This window comes from Oncorhynchus clarkii, chromosome 5, assembly GCF_045791955.1.
Source record: "Oncorhynchus clarkii lewisi isolate Uvic-CL-2024 chromosome 5, UVic_Ocla_1.0, whole genome shotgun sequence".
Lineage (NCBI taxonomy): Eukaryota > Metazoa > Chordata > Actinopteri > Salmoniformes > Salmonidae > Oncorhynchus > Oncorhynchus clarkii.
Genome location: NC_092151.1, coordinates 19,575,946 through 19,597,334, shown reverse-complemented (window position 1 = coordinate 19,597,334; position 21,389 = coordinate 19,575,946). Strand labels below are relative to the sequence as shown.

The 21,389-nt window shown below is 42.8% G+C and overlaps 1 protein-coding gene across 4 annotated transcripts in view; it reads right to left on the bottom strand.

The window, feature by feature from the left end:
* LOC139409882 (fibrinogen C domain-containing protein 1-like) overlaps positions 1–21,389 on the bottom strand; it is a 210,124-nt gene that overhangs the window by 118,880 nt on the left and 69,855 nt on the right. For all 4 annotated transcript variants that reach the window (XM_071155276.1, XM_071155278.1, XM_071155277.1 and 1 more), the window contains one exon: positions 503–662. In XM_071155276.1, coding sequence (XP_071011377.1) covers positions 503–662 — 160 coding nt within the window. The remainder of the gene's footprint in view (positions 1–502; positions 663–21,389) is intronic.

The window sequence follows — 21,389 nt, the reverse complement described above, 5'->3', positions numbered from 1 at the left end:
ATTTAAAAAATATATATTTACATACTGTACTGTATATTCAAACTCATGCATTCAACACTAGCACCAAGGGTAATGAGGTAATATTAATCTATGCCACTGGCAGATAGAGATGCAGTACTATATTGAATAACACAAAGAACTATAGAGTATGTCTACAGGAACAGACAGAGATAGACACATATGAAGACACAGAGACACACACATAGACATATGCATGAATGGCAGACAGACAGACAGACAGACAGACAGACAGACAGTTACATAACCAGCCAGTTAGCTACATAACCAGACAGCCACACAGTCAGCCAGCCAGCCACAGTCAGCCAGCCAGCCAATCAGCCAGCCAGCCAGCCGGCCACATAGCCAGCCAGCCGGCCACATAGCCGGCCAGCCAGCCACATAGCCAGCCAGCCTACTGGCCGGCCACATAGCCAGTCAGCCACATAACTAGCCAGCAAGCCAGCCAGCTAGCCAGACATGGACAGACAGCTATCAGACTTACCATTGGCACAGCCTTTGAGACGAGCCCCTCTGACCGGTGCTCTCTGTAGGTCAGCCTTGACCCGAGCCTTCAGTCCCCCTGTCTCCTTCTGCATGGAGCTGAGAGCATCGCTCACAGTGTTCACCACCTTCACCATGTTGATTTGGCTCTCAGACAGTAGCTGCAATACACACAGTATTAACCATTAGTTAACCCCAACTTGTGGACTTGATTAAGTGATGTTGTGCAGTTTGTTGCTAACGTTACTTTGCTACCTTGCTACCTGCCACTTTGCTACCTGCTACTGTTTTTACTTTTTAATTACCGTTTTAGATTTTTTTTTTCCCCTAACTTTTTTCATTCAGCTTTTCTCCCCGGCCACTTTATCTGGGCATGGTTCAACAGGACCTCCACCAGCTGAAGCTGTAATAACATTAACATTATGCCTTCTAATTGCAGCCGCTGTAATCATGATATGCAAGAGAACGATTGCCTTTTGGTTCGGATATCTGTGCTGCAAGCTCAGCTTCAGATGCAATGGTTAGGCAAGAGCAATTTAAGTGTAGGAAAGGATGAAACAGCGTCTGTGCCACCAATAATAACCAATAGTATTATAAATCCCGCCGCACAGTCCACACAGCCGGACATTTTTCTCATGGCTTCTGGAAGGAAATGCTGTAGGAGTCCTCAAACGGTGTCGCTCATTCTGCCAACAGAAACTTTCAACCGGTTCTCTCCATTAAGCAACGAGTCGGAGTCAGAGGCAGAGCCTTCTCTGGTCTCGCCTCCACCCGGTACTGGGTCTGAGACGCCGAAGCCTCCCACCATTAGTTCTGACAAATTGAAAACCCTAGTCATTTGTGACTCCATTACCCGCAATATGAGACTTAAAAAGAATAATCCAGCGATCATACACCGTTTACCAGGGGGCAAGGCTACATACGTTAAGGCTACACTGAAGATGGTGCTGGCTAAGGCTAAAACTGGCGACTGTAGAGAGTATAGGGATATTGTTATCCACGTCGGCACCAACAATGTTAGGATGAAACAGTCAGAGGTCACCAAGCGCAACATAGGTTCAGCGTGTAAATCAGCTAGAAAGATGTGTCGGCATCGAGTAATTGTCTCTGGCCCCCTCACAGTTAGGGGTAGTGATGAGCTCTACAGCAGTCTCACAACTCAATCACTGGTTGAAAACTGTTTTCTGCCCCTCCCAAAAGATAGAATTTGTAGATAATTGGCCCTCTTTCTGGGACTCACCCACAAACAGGACCAAACCTGGCCTGCTGTGGAGTGACGAACTCCATCCTAGCTGGAGGGGTGCTCTCATCTTATTTATGAACATAGACAGGGCTCTAACTCCTCTAGCTTCACAATGAGATAGGGTGCAGGCCAGGCAGCAGGCTGTTAGCCAGCTTGCCAGCTTAGTGGAGTCTGCCACTAGCACAGTCAGTGTAGTCAGCTCAGCTATCCCCATTGAGACCGAGTCTGTGCCACAATCTAGGTTGGGCAAAAATAAACATGTTGGTGTTTGCCTTAGCAATCTCACTGGAATAAAAACCTCCTCCATTCCTGTAATTATTGAAAGAGATTGTGATATATCACATCTCAAAATAGGGCTGCTTATTGTTAGATCCCTAACTTCCAAGGCAGTTATAGTCAATTAACTCATCACTGATCATAATCTTGATGTGATTGGCCTGACTTGAAATATGGCTTAAGCCTGATTAATTTACTGTGTTAAATGAGGCCTCTCCTCCTGGTTACACTAGCGACCATATCCCCTGTGTATCCCGCAAAGGCGGAGGTGTTGCTAACATTTACGATTGCAAATTTCAATTTACCCCCCAAAAAATAACTTCATTTTTGTCTTTTAAGCTTCTGGTCATGAAATCTATGCAGACTACTCAATCACTTTTTAGAGCTATGATTTACAGGCCTCCTGGGCCGTATACACCATTCCTCACTGAGTTCCCTGAATTCCTATCGGACCTTGTAGTCATGGTAGATAATATTCACAATTTTGGTTAAATTCACATGCAGAAGTCCACAGACCCACTCCAAAAGTACTTCGGAGCATCATTGACTCAGTGGGATTTGTTCCAATATGTCTCCGGACCTACTCACTGCCACAGTCATACTCTGGACCTAGATTTGTCCCATGGAATAAATATTGTGGATCTTAATGTTTTTCCTCATAATCCAGGACTATTTGGTATTTTATTAGGATCCCCATTAGCTGTTGCAAAAGCAGCAGCTACTCTTCCTGGGGTCCACACAAAACATGAAACATAATACAGAATGACATAATACAGAACATCATTAGACAAGAACTGCTTAAGGACAGAACTACATAACATTTTTAAAAGGCACATGTAGCCTACATATCAATGCATTCACACAAACTATCTAGGTGAAATCATTTTTGAAACCAAGTTTGTTGTTTAATTGAGCAATATGAGATGGAAGGAAGTTCCATGCAATAAGGGCTCTATATAATATTGTATGTTTTCTTGCATTTGTTCTGGATTTGGGGACTATGAAAGGACTCCTGGTGGCATGTCTGGTGGGATAAGTGTGTGTGTAAATTTACTTTGCAAACAATTTGGGATTTTCAACATATTAATGTTTCTTATAAAAATAAGAAGTGATGCATTCAGTCTCTCCTCAACTCTTAGGAGACTGGCATGCATAGTATTTATATCAGCCCTCCGATTACAATTAAGAGCAAAACGTGCCGCTCTGGTCTGGGCTAGCTGCAACAACTAGGTCTTTGCTTGCTGCACTGGACCACACGACTGGACAATAATCAAGATTAGACAAAACTAGAGCCTGCAGAACTTGCTTTTTGGAGTGTGATGTCAAAAAAGCAGAGCATCTCTTTATTACGGCTAGACCTCTCCCCATCTTTGCAACCACAGAAACTATATGTTTTGACCATGACAGTTTACAATCTAAGGTAATGCCAAGTAATTTAGTCTCCTCAACTTGTTTACCAGCCACACCATTCATTACCAGATTCAGCTGAGGTCTAGCACTTAAGGAATGATTTGTACCAAATACAATGCGCTTAGTTTTATAGATATTCGGGACCAGTTTATTACTGGCCACCCATTCCAAAACAGACTACAACTCTTGGCAGTGACTTCATTAGCTGATGCGTATATGGTTGAATCATCAGCATACATGGACACACATGCTTTGTTTAATGCCAGTGGCAGGTCATTGGTAAAAATAGAAAAGAGTAGAGGGCCGAAAGAGCTGCCCTGTGGTACACCACACTTTACATGTTTGACATTAGAGACACCTCCATTAAAGAAAACCCTTTGAGTTCTATTATATAGATACAGTAGCTCTGAAACCACAACATGGAAGAGGTTGAAAAGCCTCAGCACTTAAGTATTTTCAACAACAGGTTATGGTCAGTAATATCAAAGGCTGCAATGAAATCGAACAGTACAGCTCCAACAATCTTCTTGTTATCAATTTCTTTCAACCAATTATCAGTCATTTGTGGCAGTGCAGTACATGTTGAGTGCCCTTCTCTATAAGCATGCTGAAAGTTTGTTGTTAATTTGTTTATAGAGAAATAGTATCACGCTGGCATAAAGGGTCGGGAGACAGGCGCAGGAATGCATAATAGGGTTATTTATTACACCCAAATGATGGTGCGCCGTGAACAGGCACGGGGACGAAGACCAAATAAACACTATACAAAACACAGGGTTGAAACCCAAACAAAAGCGCGAGGAGTACCTCGAATAAATAACACAAGCGCACAATGATTATCACACGGGACGAGACCCATAATCATCTGCGCAATCCACAATGGCACGAAAGCCAAAACACACAGCACAGGTACTCACACGACCAACAGACATAGTAACAATAATCGACAGGACAATGGTAAACCAAGGACACACTTATAAAATTACTAATCACTGGGAATAGGGGCCAGGTGTGCGTAATGAAAGTTCCGAAGGGATCCGTGACAAACAGCATTGTATTTGGTCAAACACAATTTTTTCCATCAGTTTGCTAAGAGCTGGCAGCAAGCTTATAGGTCTGCTGTTAGAACCAGTAAAGGCCGATTTACCACTCTTGGGTAGCGGAATTACTTTGGCTTCCCTCTAGGCCTGAGGACAAAGACTTTCCTCTAGGCTCAGATAAAAAAAATATGACAGATATGAGTGGCTATAGACTCAGCCACCATCCTCAGTAGCTTTCCATCTAAGATGTCAATGCCAGGGAGTTTGTCATTATTGATCGTTAACAATAATTTTTCCACCTCTCCCACACTAACTTTACAAAATTCAAACTTGCACTGCTTTTCTTTCATTATTAGTAGTTTTGTGCATGAATAGAATCGCTCACTTTTTGCCGTGCGCATTTCCTGCCTAATTTTTCCCACTTTGCCAATGAAATAATCATTAAAATAATTGGCAACATCAAATGGTTTTGTGATGAATAAGCCATCTGATTTGAATTGAGTTGAATTTGTCTTTGGAAAGTTTTTTTCCATCATTCTTTATATCATTGATCTTTGCTTCATAATACATTTTCTTCTTCTTTCTGTTGAGTTTAGTCACATCATTTCTCAATTTGCAGTAAGTAAGCCAGTCAGATGTACAGCCAGACTTATTAGCCACTCCTTTTCCCCTCTCTTTCAACCATACAGTTTTTCAAAATCCTCATCAATCGATGGATCGATAACTGTACTAACATTCCGTTTCTTAACAGGTGCATGTTTATCAATAATTGGTAGAAGCAATTGCATAAATTCATCAAGTGCAGCGTCTGGATGCTACTCATTAATCACATCAGACCAACAAATATTTTTTAACACCATCCACATAACAGTCACAACAAAATATTTTGTATGATCTCTTATACACTATTTTAGGCCCAGCTGTTGGAACTTTGGCTTTCCTGGATTTAGCCACGATATCGTGATCACTGCGTCCAATGGGTACGGATACAGCTTTAGAACAAAGTTCTACCGCATTAGTAAAAATGTGATCAATAAATGTGGATGATCTTGTTCCTGTAGTGTTTGTAAACACCCTGGTAGGTTGATTAATAACCTGAACCAGATTACAGACACTGGTTACAGTCAGAAGCTTGCTCTTGAGCAAACAGCTTGATGAAAACCAGTCAATATTCAGGTCCCCAAGAAAGTAGACATCTCTGTCACATCACATACACAATCAGGCATTTCACACACAATATTTAGATACTGACTATTGGCACTTGGTGGCCTATAGAAACACTCAAAAGAAAATGCTTTAGATGTTCCAAGTGAACCTGCAACCACAACACTTCAATAACACTTGACATAAGATATTCTCTAAGTATTACAAGGATATGGCTGTATATCCGGCTAGTTGCAATGCCAAATAGCTCGTCAGGAACAATTTAGCAGGATCACTGGAAAGATACAAGCAGTCCCAGCATCTTATGCCAACTGCGTCGCGGGATCCAGCATAAGAAGCTAGGTAGCTACCAAGAACTATCCAATATACTTTTAAACAACAAAGTTGCTTTTGGAGCACCTTATGTTTGTAATCGCAACAAATAATCTGCTCAGGCCCCAACCAAGGATCATCAAAAGCTGTGCTATAAATTCTCGGACATGCAAAGATTCCTAGATGCCCTTCCACTCCCTCCACCTATCCAAGGACGTCAGAGTACAAAAATTGGTTAACCACCTAACTGAGGGATTTAACCTTGCATAATACCCTAGATGCAGTTTCACCCCTTAAAACAAAAACATTTGTCATAAGAAACTAGCTCCCTGGTATACAGAAAATTGGAACGGAAATGGTGTTACACCAAACTGGAAGTCTTCCGACTAGCTTGGAAGTAACATGCAGTATCGAAGAGCCCTCACTGCTGCTCGATCATCCTATTTTTCCAACTAAAATGAGGAGAATCATTGGAAAGCAAATTATGGACTCCTCTTTAAATCTGTGTATTTCTCCAAAGCTCAGTTTTCCTGAGTCTGCACAACACTGTCAGGACCTAGGATCAAGGGAGACACTCAAGTGTTTTAATACAATATATCTTGACACATTGATGAAAATAGACATGGCCTCTAAACCTCCCATTCCTCTCAAAAATGTTAGAAAAAGCTGTTGTACGGCAACTCACTGCCTTCCTGAAGACAAACAATGCATACGAAACGCTTCAGTCCAGTTTTAGACCCCATCATAGCACTGAGACTGCACTCGTGAAGGTGGTAAATTACCTTTTAAAGGCATCAGATCAAGGCTCTGCATCTGTCCTCGTGCAATTATACCTTAGTGCTGCTTTTGATACTATCGATCACCACATTATTTTGGAGAGATTGGGAACTGAAATTGGTCTACATGGACAGGTTCTGGCCTGGTTTAGATCTTATCTGTCGGAACGATATCAGTTTGTCTCTGTGGATGGTTTGTTCTCTGACAAATCAACTGTAAATTTCAATGTTCCTAAAGGTTCCTTTCTAGGACCACTATTGTTTTAACTATATATTTTACCTATTGCTAATGTCATTCGGAAACATAATGTTAACTTTCACTGCTATGCGGACGATACACAGCTGTACATTTCAATGAAACATGGTGAAGCCCCAAAATTGCCCTCCCTGGAAGCCTTTCTTTCAGACATAAGGAAGTGGATGGTGGCAAATGTTTTACTTTTAAACTTGGACAAAACAGAGATGCTAGTTCTAGGTCTGTTGGATCTGACAATTAATCTCGATGGTTGTACAGTCGTCTACAAATAAAACTGAAGGACCTCGGCATTACTCTGGACCCTGATCTCTCTTTTGATGAACATATCAATACTGTTTCAAGGACAGCTTTTTTCCATCTATGTAACATTGCAAAAATCAGAAACTTTGTACAAAAATGATGCAGAAAAATTCATCCATTCTTTTGTCACTTCAAGATTAGACTACTGCAATGCTCTACTTTCCGGCTACCCAGATAAACCACTAAATAACCTTCAGTTCAAGATGGCGCTGGAGGAGATGCCTGCTGTTTTACGGTCTCCTAACAAATGGTGCTATCATGTGTTTTTTTTTGTGATATTTGTAAATTATTCTGTACATAATGTTTCTGCAACCGTATCTTACGGCAGAAAAGAGCTTCTGGATATCAGGACAGTGATCACTCACTTCAGATTAGACAAAGAGCTTCTGGATATCAGGACAGTGATCACTCACCTCAGATTAGACAAAGAGCTTCTGGATATCAGGACAGCGATCACTCACCTCGGATTAGACAAACATTTCTTCAACAACAACAACAACAGCAGCAAGCAGGACTCACACGACATTCTTCAAACAACCCACAGGGCAGACATCCCAATTATTCGCAAAAGGAAGCAACGCAGAGGACGAAGAGCCGGGTGCCTCGTCCAGTCCCGCAGAAGACAACTAGGAAAGCTGCCATTACTGTCAATATTACTCGCCAACGTGCAATCATTGGACAATAAACTAGATGAGGTAAGATCACGAATATCCTACCAACGGGACTTAAAAAACTGTAATACCCTATGTTTCAAGGTATCATGGCTGAATGACGACATGGATATTCAACTAGCGGGATACATGCTGCACTGGCAGGATAGAACAGCACACGACGAGGGGGGGCGGTCTGTGCATATTTATAAACAACAGCTGGTGCACGAAAGGAAGTCTCTAGATGAGCAACCAGAGGAAAAATGAGCAACCAGAGGAAAAAAATCTAGATCACCTGTACTCCACACACAGAGACGCGTACAAAGCTCTCCCTTGCCCTCCATTTGGTAAATCCGACAACAACTCTATCCTGCTGATTCCTGCTTACAAGCAAACATGAAAGCAGGAAGCACCAGTGTCTCGGTCTATAAAAAAAGGTCAGAGGAAGCAGATGCTAAACTACAGGAATGCTTTGCTATCACAGACTGGAACATGTTCCGGGATTCTTCCGATGACATTGAGGAATGCACCACATCAGCCACTGGCTTTATCAATAAGTGCATTGAGGACGTCGTCGCCACAGTGACTGTACGTAAATACCCCAACCAGAAGCCATGGATTACAGGCAACATTCGCACTGAGCTAAAGGGTAGAGCTGCCACTTTCAAGGTGTGGGACTCTAACCCGGAAGCTTACAAGAAATCCCGCTATGCCCTGTGACAAACCATCAAACAGGCAAAGCCTCAATACAGGGCTAACATTGAATCATACTACACCGGCTCCGACGCTCGTCGGATGTGACACAGCTTGCAAACTATTACAGACTACAAAGGGATGCTGCCCAGTCACACGAGCCTACCAGACGAGCTAAATCACTTCTATGCTCGCTTGGAGGCAAGCAACACTGAGGCATGCATGAGTGCATCAGCTGTTCCGGACGACTGTGTTATCACGCTCTCCGTAGCCGACGTGAGTAAGACCTTTAAGGTTAAAAACCTCTTAGAACTACCCATCCCGGATCCGGGAGAATTGTCATTAACAACACTAATTTGCATAGCGCAACATTCAAAAAATATTACTAGGAAATATTCATATTCATGAAATCACAAGTGAAATATTGTGAAACACAGCTTAGCCTTTTGTTAATCACCCTGTCATCTCAGATTTTGAAATTATGCTTTACAGCCAAAGCAAGACAAGCGTTTGTGTAAGTTTATCGATAGCCTAGCATAGCATTATGTCCAGCTAGCAGCAGGAAGCTTGGTCTCAAAAATCAGAAAAGCAATCAAGTTAAATCGTTTACCTTTTATGAGCTTCGGATGTTTTCACTCACGAGACTCCCAGTTAGGCAGCAAATGTTCCTTTTGTTCCTTAAAGATTATTTTTATAGCGGAAATACCTCCGTTTCTTGTCCACGTTTTGTTGAGAAATCCATCGGAAATTGCGGTCACGACAATGCCGAAAAAACCTCAAAATTAGATCCATAATATCAACAGAAACATGGCAGAAGTTTTTTATAATCAATCCTCAAGGTGTTTTTGAAATATCTATTCGATAATATATCAACCGGGACAATTGGCTTTTCAGTAGGAGCGAGAGGAACAATGGCCGCCTTTGTCTGAGAGCCACCACCTGACCACTTACGCAATGTTGTCGTTCACACTCATTTTTCAAAATAAAAGCCTGAAACTATGTCTAGTGGCTGTAGACACATTAGGGAAGCCATATTAGGGAAGCCATAGAAAAGGGAATCTAGTTGATATCCCTTTCAATGGGCAATAGGGATGCATAGGAACACAGGGGTTTCAAAATATGAGTCACTTCCTGATTGGAGTTTTTCTCAGGCTTTCGCCTGCAATATCAGTTCTGTTATACTCACAGACAATATTTTTACAGTTTTGGAAACTTTAGAGTGTTTCCTATCCTAAGCTGTCAATTATATGCATATTCTAGCATCTGATCCTGAGAAATAGCCTGTTTACTTTGGGAACGTTATTTTTCCAAAAATGAAAATAGTGCCCCATAGTTTTAAGAGGTTAGGTCAACATACACAAGGCTGCGGGGCCAGACGGATTACCAGGACGTGTGCTCCGGGCATGTGCTGACCACCTGGCAGGTGTCTTCACTGACATTTTCAACATGTCCTTCATTGAGTCTGTAATACCAACATGCTTCAAGCAGACCACCATAGTCCCTGTACCCAAGAACACAAAGGCAACCTGCCTAAATGACTACAGACCCGTAGCCCTCACGTCCGTAGCCATGAAGTGCTTTGAAAGGCTGGTAATGGCTCACATCAACACCATTATCCCAGAAACCCTAGACCCCACTCCAATTTGCATACCGCCCAAACAGATCTACAGATGATGCAATCTCTATTGCTCTCCACACTGCCCTTTCCACCTGGACAAAAGGAACACCTATGTGAGAATGCTGTCCATTGACTACAGCTCAGCGTTCAACACCATAGTACCCTCAAAGCTCATCACCAAGCTAAGGATCCTGGGACTAAACACCTCCCTCTGCAACTGGATCCTGTACATCCTGACAGGCCGCCCCCAGGTGGTGAGGGTAGGTAGCAACACATCTGCCACGCTGATCCTCAACACTGGACCTCCCCAGGGGTGCGTGCTCAGTCCCTTCCTGTACTCCCTGTTCACCCACGACTGCATGGCCAGGCACGACTCCAACACCATCATTAAGTTTGCTGACGACACAACAGTAGGCCTGATCACCGACAATGACGAGATAGGGAGGAGGTCAGAGACCTGGCCGAGTGGTGCCAGAATAACAACCTATCCCTCAATGTAACCAAGACTAAGGAGATGATTGTGGTCTACAGGAAAAGGAGCACAGAGCACGTCCCCATTCTCATCGACGGGGCTGTAGTGGAGCAGGTTGAGAGCTTCAAATTCCTTGGTGTCCACATCAACAACAAACTAGATTGGTCCAAACACACCAAGACTGTTGTGAAGAGGGCACTACAAAGCCTATTCCCCCTCAGGAAACTAAAAAGATTTGGCATGGTTCCTGAGATCCTCAAAAGGTTCTACAGCTGCAACACCGAGAGCATGCTGACCGGTTGCATCATTTCCTGGTACGGCAATTGCTCGGCCTCTCGGCTTCTCAACAGTTTTTACCCCCAAGCCATAAGACTCCTGAAAAGGTAACCAATGATTACCTGGACTATTTGCATTGTGTGCCCTTTAACGATACCTATGTATCGTAGAAATGTTTTTCTGCTGTTGTTTTATTTCTATACTTACCTACACACACACACACATACCTTTTTTTTTACACAATTGGTTAGAGCCTGTAAGTAATCATTTCACTGTAAGGTTTACACCTGTTGTATTCGGCGCACGTGACAAATGTAATTTGATTTGATTTGATTTGAGTTAGTGCTAAACACGGCTGCTAGAATCTTGACAATAACCAAAACATGTGATCATATAACTCCAGTGCTAGCCTCTCTACACTGGCTTCCTGTTAAGGCTTGGGCTGATTTCAAGGTTTTACTGCTAACCTACAAAGCATTACATGGGCTTGCTCCTACCTATCTTTCCGATTTGGTCCTGTCGTAAATACCTACACGTACGCTACGGTCACAAGACGCAGGCCTCCTTATTGTCCCTAGAATTTCAATGTTGCTCAATGGCTGTAGATTGACCCCCACCATGGAGCAGCTGACCAGACCTGTGTACCTCTGATATAAGCCAATATCCCCAGCATGCTGCCCGCTGATTGGATTAGAGAAAAGAGCCAGAGCCCATTGGAATGATAAATGAGGTTTCAGGAGAGAATAGATTAAGACATCTCTCTAACTGTTTCTGTTGTTAACTTCAACCTCTTTACCTCTTTACTTGCTGCTCTGTTCTTCAATGCTGTACACACTACCTAGCTCATCCTGTGCTACTAAGCCAGCAGCTATATGGCCAGGTGTTAGGTACAGACACACGCAAGCACACACATACACACACGATGCAGCGGTCTAAGGCACTGCATCACAGTGCTAGCTGTGTCACTACAGATCCTGGTTTGATAGGATGTGGCATGTGGCAGTCAGCCGCGACTGGGAGACCCATGAGGTGGTGCACAATTCGCCCAGCGTCATCTGGGTTTGGGGAGGTTTTGGCGGGTGGAGATGTCCTTGTCCCATTGCACTCTAGCGAGTTCTGTGGCGGGGGCCGGGGCACACACATGCTGACATGGTCGACAGGTGTACAGTGTTTCCTCCGACACATTGGTGCAGCTGGCTTCCGGGTTAAACAGGCATTGTGTCAAGAAGCAGTGCAGCTTGGTGGGGTTGTGTTTCGGGGGATGAACGTGTCTCGACCTTCGCCTCCCCGAGTCCATACGTGAGTTGCAGCGATGGGACAAGACTGTAACTATCAATTGGATACCACAAAATTTAGGAGAAAAAGGGGTAAAAACAAAAAATTATAATATACTAAAAATAAAAAAAATTGCTGACGAGTAGGTAAACCACCACTTCCCTCTGTATTATGGTCCAATGTGAATTCATTGAAAAATAAACTGGACGATCTACGATTAAGACTATCCTACCAATGGAACATTAAAACTGTAATATCTTATGTTTCACCAAGACATGGCTGAGCAACGACACAGATAATATAGAGCTGACTGGCTTCTCCATGCATCGGCAGGAGCTAGACGAGGGGGGTGTCTATTTGTCAATAACTGCTGGAGCACGATGTCTAACTGTATTGCTCACCTGAGGTAGAATACCTCATGATAAGCTGTAGACCACTATCTACCAAGACAGATCTCATCTATATTATTCGTAGCCATCTATTTACCACCACAAAAGCCAAAAGCAAACAAGAAAATGCTCATCCAGAAGCTGTGCTCCTAGTGGCCCGGGGACTTTAATGCAGGAAAACTTAAATCCATTTTACCTCATTTCTACCAGCATGTCACATGTGCAACCAGAGGAAAAAAACTCTAGACCACCTTTACTCCACACACAGAGATGGATACAAAGCTCTCCCTCACCCTCCATTTGGCAAATCTGACCATAATTCTATCCTCCTGATTCCTGCTTACAAGCAAAATATAAAGCAGGAAGTACCAGTGACTCGCTCAGTACGTGTCACGACTCCGACCAAAGGTGGCTCCCCTTCCCGTTCGGGTTTCCCTGTGTCTGGGGCATTTGGTTTGAGCACCCGTAAGTGGGGAGACCGTAGTTCTCCGTGTGTGCATTAAAGAAGCACTTTATTGAACTCTGCTTTCCTGCGCCTGATTTCACCCTCACGACATCCAGGACCTTACGGTACGGAAGTGGTCAGATGACGTGGATGGTACGCTACAGGACTGTTTTGCTAGCACAGACTGGAATATGTTCCGGTATTCATCCAATGGCATTGAGGAGTATACCACCTCAGTCACCGGCTTCATCAATAAGTGCATCGACGACGTCGTCCCCACAGTGACCGTAGATACATTTTCCAACCAGAAGCCAGGGAATACAGGTAACATCCGCACCGACCTAAAGGCTAGATCTGCCGCTTTTATGCCTTGTGTGGTGTTCGGGTCTGTGGGACACATTTTCAATGTTAAAAACCTCTTACTTCTACCCCCTCCTTTTTCGAACATTCTGTTAAAAATCGCGCAACTTTTCAGCGTCCTGCTACTCATGCCAGGAATATAGTATATGCATATGATTAGTATGTGTGGATAGAAAACACTCTGAAGTTTCTAAAACTGGTTAAATCACGGCTGTGACTATAACAGATCGTGTGTTTCATTGAAAAACGCAAGAAAAACTGCTCTCTGAAAGCTAAAAATAATTTCCATAAGTCACTTTCATGGGTTGTTAAAAGAGTTTAATATCGACCTGCATGCAATTCATACAAATTCCACACGATGTCGCCATTGTCGTCATTTTCAATTGAATTTTTTGTTGGAAAATCCAAGTATCTGGCATCCGTTTCTTCCAGTCTCCACCAGGACGCTGTAAATGTGGACAATGGCAGCCATTGATTTGCAGACAAGGAGCTATTGAATATACATCGCCCTGTAATCATTTTGATAGATTATAAACGTTTACTAATACCTAAAGTTGGATTACAAAAGGATTTCGAAGTGTTTTGTGAAAGTTTATCGTCTACTTTTTTAATTTTAAAAAATGATGCAGCGTTAAAAAACGATGTTTTTTTCTGAATGACACAGCTTCCATAGAAAGCTATTTTGGGTATATATGGACCGATTTAAACGAAAAAAAAGACCCAATAGTGATGTTTATGGGGCATATAGGAGTGCCAAGAAAGAAGCTCGTCAAAGGTAATGAATGTTTTATATTTTATTTCTGCGTTTTGTGCTGCGTCGGATAAGCAGAGTCTTTGTTTACGTCGCATTCAGGCATTTTCAGGTGGTGCATGCTATCAGATAATACCTTCTCATGCTTTCGCCGAAAAGCATTTTAAAAATCTGACTTGTTGGCTAGGTTCACAACGAGTGTAGCTTTAATTCAATACCCTGCTTGTGAATTTTGATCAAGGTTTGAGTTTTAACGAGTACATTTAGCATTTAGCGTAGCGCATTTGCATTTCCAGGTGCCTACTTGAGACATATGCGTCTCAAGTAGAATCAAGAAGTTTTTAACTTAAAGAAAAATGATACAATTAATAATTTTTTCAACCTGAGACTCATTGATCTTGGCTCATTTTCTGTGAATAACATGTAAAAGAACACATTTTAATTGAGTGCACACTGTGCACCCCCTACACATTTATGGTGTTTGTGTCCACTGGACCCAAGGGTAATAAAAGTGTAGAAAAGTGTGTGTGTGTGTAGTTGAAAACAAGTAAAAATGAAACAAAAAGTTTTGTTGTATGCCTTCACTCTGTCTTCCTCCTCCCTGGGCCTGCTGTTTCAACATAGCACCAAATACATGTCTGCCTGTCTGCCTGTTTCCTGCTTTTCTCACACTCCTTACCCTTTGTAGTGTGTGAAACTACACAATGTCTTGCGGGAACCTGCACAATGTTATTACAATACAATATTTCGATATATTGTAAAAAAATTCAGTATTTTCCCCCAGCCAGGTGCAAATTGGGGGTGGGACACAACAAATAAATATATTTGAATGTGTGTCTCCTTACCGGAAAAAATTATCTCTGCTCAGAGGGACTTAGAAAAAATGTTTGAGGAGAGAGAAGTTACTGTGGAAGGAGTGTCTTCCACTTTGGAAGATGAAGAACTTTTCCGAACATGTCTCTGTCAATTCGGAGTCTGACAGTGAGTTGGAAGAAGAAGATGAGATTGACCCTCAGCCAGCCCCTGGACCAGCCAATCAGCAGTCAACTCATCAGCAGCCTGCAGGAGGAGAAATATGGATGTCAACGTTTTTTTTAAAATTGAATGGTCTTCTTGCCCAAGGAATGAGCCACCCCGCATGGATCTTGCAACCAGGGCCGACGCGAATGACGGTTACTCATGCAGGACATAAAGTATTATTTTGAACTGTTCATCGTAGACACGATACAGAAAATAATTCAGGACTGCACTCATTTGGAGGGAAGGTATGTTTTTAGAAAGGGATGGAAGGAGATGGACCAAACTCATTTACATGCGTACTTTGGGCTTCTTATCCTTGCTGGTATTTTCAGATCCAATGGGGAATCCACAAAACTTTTCCGTGCAACAATGTCTCTGGAAAACATCCACATTATTTCCAGGATTATCTGCTTCAATAACAGAGACACCAGACCAGCTTGGCATCAGAGAGACAAGCTAGCTGCAATCAGGTCAGTGTGGAACAAGTGGGTGGACCGCATTCCCCTGTTTTACAACCCTGGGCCCAACGTTACTGTTGATGAGCAGCTTATGTTATTTAGAGGCCAAGGCCCCTTCAGGCAGTACATACCATCTAAACCCGCAAAATATGGAATCAAGATCTGGGTTGCCTCTGATGCTGCTTCATCGTATGCGTGGAACTTGCAAGCGGTCTAAGGCACTGCATCTCAGTGCTTGAGGCGTCACTACAGACACCCTGGTTCTAATCCAGGCTGTATCACAACCGGCCGTGATTGGGAGTCTCATAGGGCGGCACACAATTGGCCCAGCATCGTCCGGGTCTGGCCGGTGTGGGCCCTCAATGTAAATAAGAATTTGTTCTTAACTGACTTGCCTAGTTAAATAAAGGTTAAATAAAATATGGGGAAGCCAGATGAGGGAGCACCTGAGAAGAACCAAGGGATGCAGGTTGTCCTGGACGTGACACAGGGACTCAGTGGCAACATCATATGCAGTAACTTTTTAACTTTGCAAAAGCTGGGACAGGAGCTCTTCAAGATGAAGCTGACGATGGTAGAATAGTACAAAAACAAGCCAGATCTCCCACCTCAACACTTGAATGCACAGGAACAGGCCTATCAATACCTCTATGTTTGTGTTTATGGCCGACATGTCCCTAGTGTCCTACGTGCTAAAGAAAGGCAAAAATGTGGTACTCATGAATACGCTGCATAAGGATGGGAGAATATGTGGCAGAAATCATCATGTATTACAAGGCCACAAAAGGAGGGGTGGACAAATTTAGACAAGCTGGTGACTGGCTACAGCTGCAAAAGAAGATCCCTACACTGGACACTTGTGATATTCTTCAACATCTCGGCATACAACGCGTTTGTAATCTGGATGGTGTTGAACCCAGATTGGAACAGAGGGAAGCTCCAGAGGAGACGGCTCTTTCTCAAGTTCCTGGGCAAGGCACTGGTAAGACCTCAAATCCAGATGATGCAACATATCCCAAGGGCCCCAGCTTCTGCAGCCATTGTGAGGAGGATTCAAGAGGAGGATGCTGGTGAGCCATCAGCCCGACCCACAGAAACAACAACTCCAATACCAGAATTAAGTGTGAGTGGTGTGTGTGTGTGTGTGTGTGTGTGTGTGTGTGTCTGACTCTCCTACCTTGGCTTGCTATAACTACACTACCGATCAAAAGTTTTAGAACACTTACTCATTCAAGGGTTTTTCTTTGTTTTTACTGTGTTCTACATTGTAGACATCAAAACAATGAAATAACACATATGGAATCATGTAGCAACCAAAAAAGTGTTAAACAAATCAAAATATATTTTACATTTGAGATTCTTCAAAGTAGACACTCTTTGCCTTGATGACAGATTTGCACACTCTGAGCACTCGTGTTTCTTGGTCCAAGCAACTCTCTTCTTCTTATCGGTGTAGTGGTTTCCTTGCAGCAATTCGACCATGAAGGCATGATTCACACAGTCTCCTCTGAAACGTTGATGTTGAGATGTGTCTGTTACTTGAATTTCTGAGGCTGGTAACTCTAATGAACTTATCTGGGACTTCCATTCCTGTTCCTACGTTTGGGACTTCCATTCCTGTGCCAGTTCTCGTCAGAGCCAGTTTCATCATAGTGATTGTTTTTAACCCTTTCATGCGTGAGTTCCAAATATCTCTAACGGTCACCCCAGCGTGAGTTTTTTTATGCACGTGATGTTAGAACGTTCTCTCCATTCCAGAATGTGATTGTTCGGTAACAGTACATTTAAATCGGCGCTGCCCTCAAACCAAAGCACGCAGCCTGTTTTTAGTTGTCAAATTTTAAAATATTTTCTAATAAGTTTTTTATTTCTAATAACAGTTTGAAATTAGGTGTGTTCCGCCTCATTCATTCACATACAAGTAATCATTTTTACTTTTGCGGACCAATTCATTTTTTAGACATTTCTGACCCGGACAAAATTCCCCAAACACTTCATAATTGTTTGTGCAGTTCAAGTTTGCAGACATTTGCTCATCTGCCGTCCTGCACACACGTGTTCATATTTTCCACCTGTCGCCTGCATCGCAATCAAAGTTGTTTTCGTTACCAATAATAACTTTGGAAATGTGTGCGTTTCTATCAAAGTGCCTTATTGCGTTATAATAGTTTCTGCATGTCGTTTCTACTGTAGCATAATATTTTGGGTATGTTCCTTATAACTGTGGACACGCGATGTAACGTTACTCATTTCATAACATTTATGGTGTTATACTCAATGATTAGGTAGCTAGCTACATTATTCTATTAGCTCTGGAAAACAATGCTAATTGCGTCAGGGAAGTATTAGCATGTGTTGTATTTTGAAGCTACCCTGGCTTTATGACTCCCAAGTGGCACAGTGTCTCCGTGCTAGAGGCGTCACTACAGACACCCATCTTCAAATCCAGACTGCATTTCTATCAAAGTAAGTGCCTTATTACATTATAATAGTTTCTGTGTGTTGTGTTATACTGTGTCTACTGGAGCTCACTGTGTTTATGGAACATAATATATTTGTGTATATTCCTTATAACCGCGGACACGCTAGGTAACGTTACTCACCTTCTATGGTGTTATATTCAATCGTGCTTATGTAGCTAGTTACATTCTTCTATTAGCTCTGTAAAACAATGCTAAATGCATCAGAAGAAGATTTTGTATTTTGATGCTACCCTGGAAAAATTAAAAAATATCTTATACCACTTGGTCGTTTTCTGAGTGCATTCCACAAAGCTGTTTATCATGTCAGCCTCATCAACTGCCCCATTTTGAGGTTATAGTCAAGCACGCAGTCTGGTTTGAAGTTTCTCTGTCTGGTTTGTTTCTCTCTCCCGTCAGGTGGTCCAACTTCCCTGTGGCCGACATGGTTGCTGTATGGACAGAGGAGAGGACATGGACGTCTCGTTTGTCATGGAACTTTACTGTCAGCTGTTAACATTTTTTATTTTGTACAACGGGTCATTTAGGATGGCAGTAGCGTTGTTGATGAAATGCAGTCATAGCAGCAGAACTAGAAAGCAGTCTTGGGAAAAGAGGGTGGCAAAGAAGGGAGTTGCAAACATAGGATCTCTGCTCCAGTATTCTCTTATGGAGTTCGTCTTTACTGTCACCAGGAATGTATACATTTCACTAATTGTGTCTGCCCCCCCCCCCCCCCCCCCCCCCCCCCACACACACTCCTGGCTCTCTCTTATCCTGTAGCTCCAAGGCATAGCGATTGGTCTCTACTATGTCTCCCACCAGCTCCTCTGTCAGAAACATCTTGAAGCACTCAGATGGAAATGGCAAGGGGTATTGCACTCCAGACTGGGACTCATCAACACAAACAGCAGGGCCAGGAGGGGTGAAATGGCTGGCAGCCTTCCAGCTACCACAGAACTCCTGTACTATCGGTCTGCCTCCATCACCACCAGCATCTTCGAAGGGAACTGGGACTTTGTCAGTGGACAAGGGGTCCTCTGTCACTGTCAGAACCTGATTCCTGACTTTCAGACTCATTGTCAGAATTTTTTTTAAATCTCCATTTATGCATTTCTGAGTTGTCTCCTTTTGAAAGACATTGCTAATGATACAGCTTAGCTAATTAGCTACGTACATAACAACACTGAATGGCTCAGAGTGGGAGTGAGAGGTTACGTGATTGACTGCCTGCACGCGCCATTTGTATCAATAAATCACTATCAGAAAATGTTTTTTGTGGTGTTCATATATTTACTATTTTATTCACGTTTTTCAATTACCGGTGATAAATCATGCATTCCGATTTTTGCATAAATTGTAAAGGGCACATAGTATGTGTGTGAAATAATGTTTTGAAGGCTGTACTGATTATGAGCTAAGCTAATTCCAGCTATGTGTGTGGAGACATGTTTGTTGACATACAATGCATTCTGGGTTTCACTTGATCGTCTGTCGGACCAAAGATGCTATAGCAAAATGAGGTAAGAGTTCACACATTTTTTGAGGACTTCCGGAAATTAATGGTGGGATATGAACGACGGTAGATGACACACCCCTTCAACATGCATACTATAAACAGACCAAACACATCTCGTCTTCTCTTATCTTTGGTTTCTGTGAGGAAAAAAATGCATGGCTGCGAGCTGAAACTAATCGTGGGATTACTTTCGATTTCTATAAAGTGTTTTACCTAGTTATTTCGATCAATGGTGAGCTCACCCGTGATGTGATTAATTATACATAGTAATTGCTATTAGCTAATTCATAATGTAGTTTATATCAGCCTAGAGCTAGAAAATATGACAGCTTGTGTGGGGTCAATCTTTCCTCAGTTAGCGCTAGGACAACTGTAGCCTACATTTTTCCGGTTAGGATGATTGTGTTATGCTATATATACTGTACTTCTGTGAATATCTGAACATTGCATCCAAAAATTAACTGCTCACATTCTGGACATAACTTTGTAAGGACTGTGTTTGTGTAAATAGTTTGTGAAAAAAGTGTGGCCAGCTCAAACGCTGATTGTTGCGTCATTTGAAACTGGCCGTTCTAAAGGAGCATTCTAAATGAGGGTTTCTAATCACACGGGTGTGATCGTACGCTTCAGGGACCACTGTAGAACGATCACACCCGTGTGATGGTACGTGTGTGAAAGGGTTAAATCATGCATGAGAGCAGCAGCTGTTCCGGACAACTGTGTGATCACTCTCTCCATAGCCGATGTGAGCAAGACCTTTAACTTCTTCGCGGCTAGGAGGCAGTTTTCGGAAGTTTGGATGAATGAGGTGCCCAAAGTAAACTGCCTGTTACCCAGACCCAGAAGCTAGGATACGCATATAATTGGTAGTATTGGATAAAAAACACTCTGAAGTTTCCAAAACTGTGAAAATAATGTCTGTGAGTATAACAGAACTCATATTTACACCTCTGCTTTCTTCAACCAAGATCTCAGCGATCACTGCCTCATTGCATGCATCCGTAATGGGTCAGCGGTCAAACGACCTCCACTCATCACTGTCAAACGCTCCCTGAAACACTTCAGCGAGCAGGCCTTTCTAATCGACCTGGCCGGGGTATCCTGGAAGGATAATGATCTCATCCCGTCAGTAGAGGATGCTTGGTTATTTTTTTTTAAATGCCTTCCTAACCATCTTAAATAAGCATGACCGATTCAAGAAATTTAGAACCAGGAACAGATATAGCCCTTGGTTCTCCCAAGACCTGACTGCCCTTAACCAACACAAAAACATCCTATGGCGTTCTGCATTAGCATCGAACAGCCCCCGTGATATGCAGCTTTTCAGGGAAGCTAGAAACCATTATACACAGGCAGTTAGTAAAGCCAATACTAGCTTTTTCAAGCAGAAATTTGCTTCCTGCAACATTAACTCAAAAAAGTACTGGGACACTGTAAAGTCCATGAAGAATAAGAACACCTCCTCCCAACTGCCCACTGCACTGAAGATAGAAAACACTGTCACCACTGATAAATCCACTATAATTGAGAATTTCAATAAGCAATTTTCTACGGCTGGCCATGCTTTCCACCTGGCTACCCCGAACCCGGTCAACAGCACTGCACCCCCCACAGCAACTCGCCCAAGCCTTCCCCATTTCTCCTTCTCCCAAATCCAGTCAGCTGATGTTCTGAAAGAGCTGCAAAATCTGGACCCCTACAAATCAGCCGGGCTAGACAATCTGGA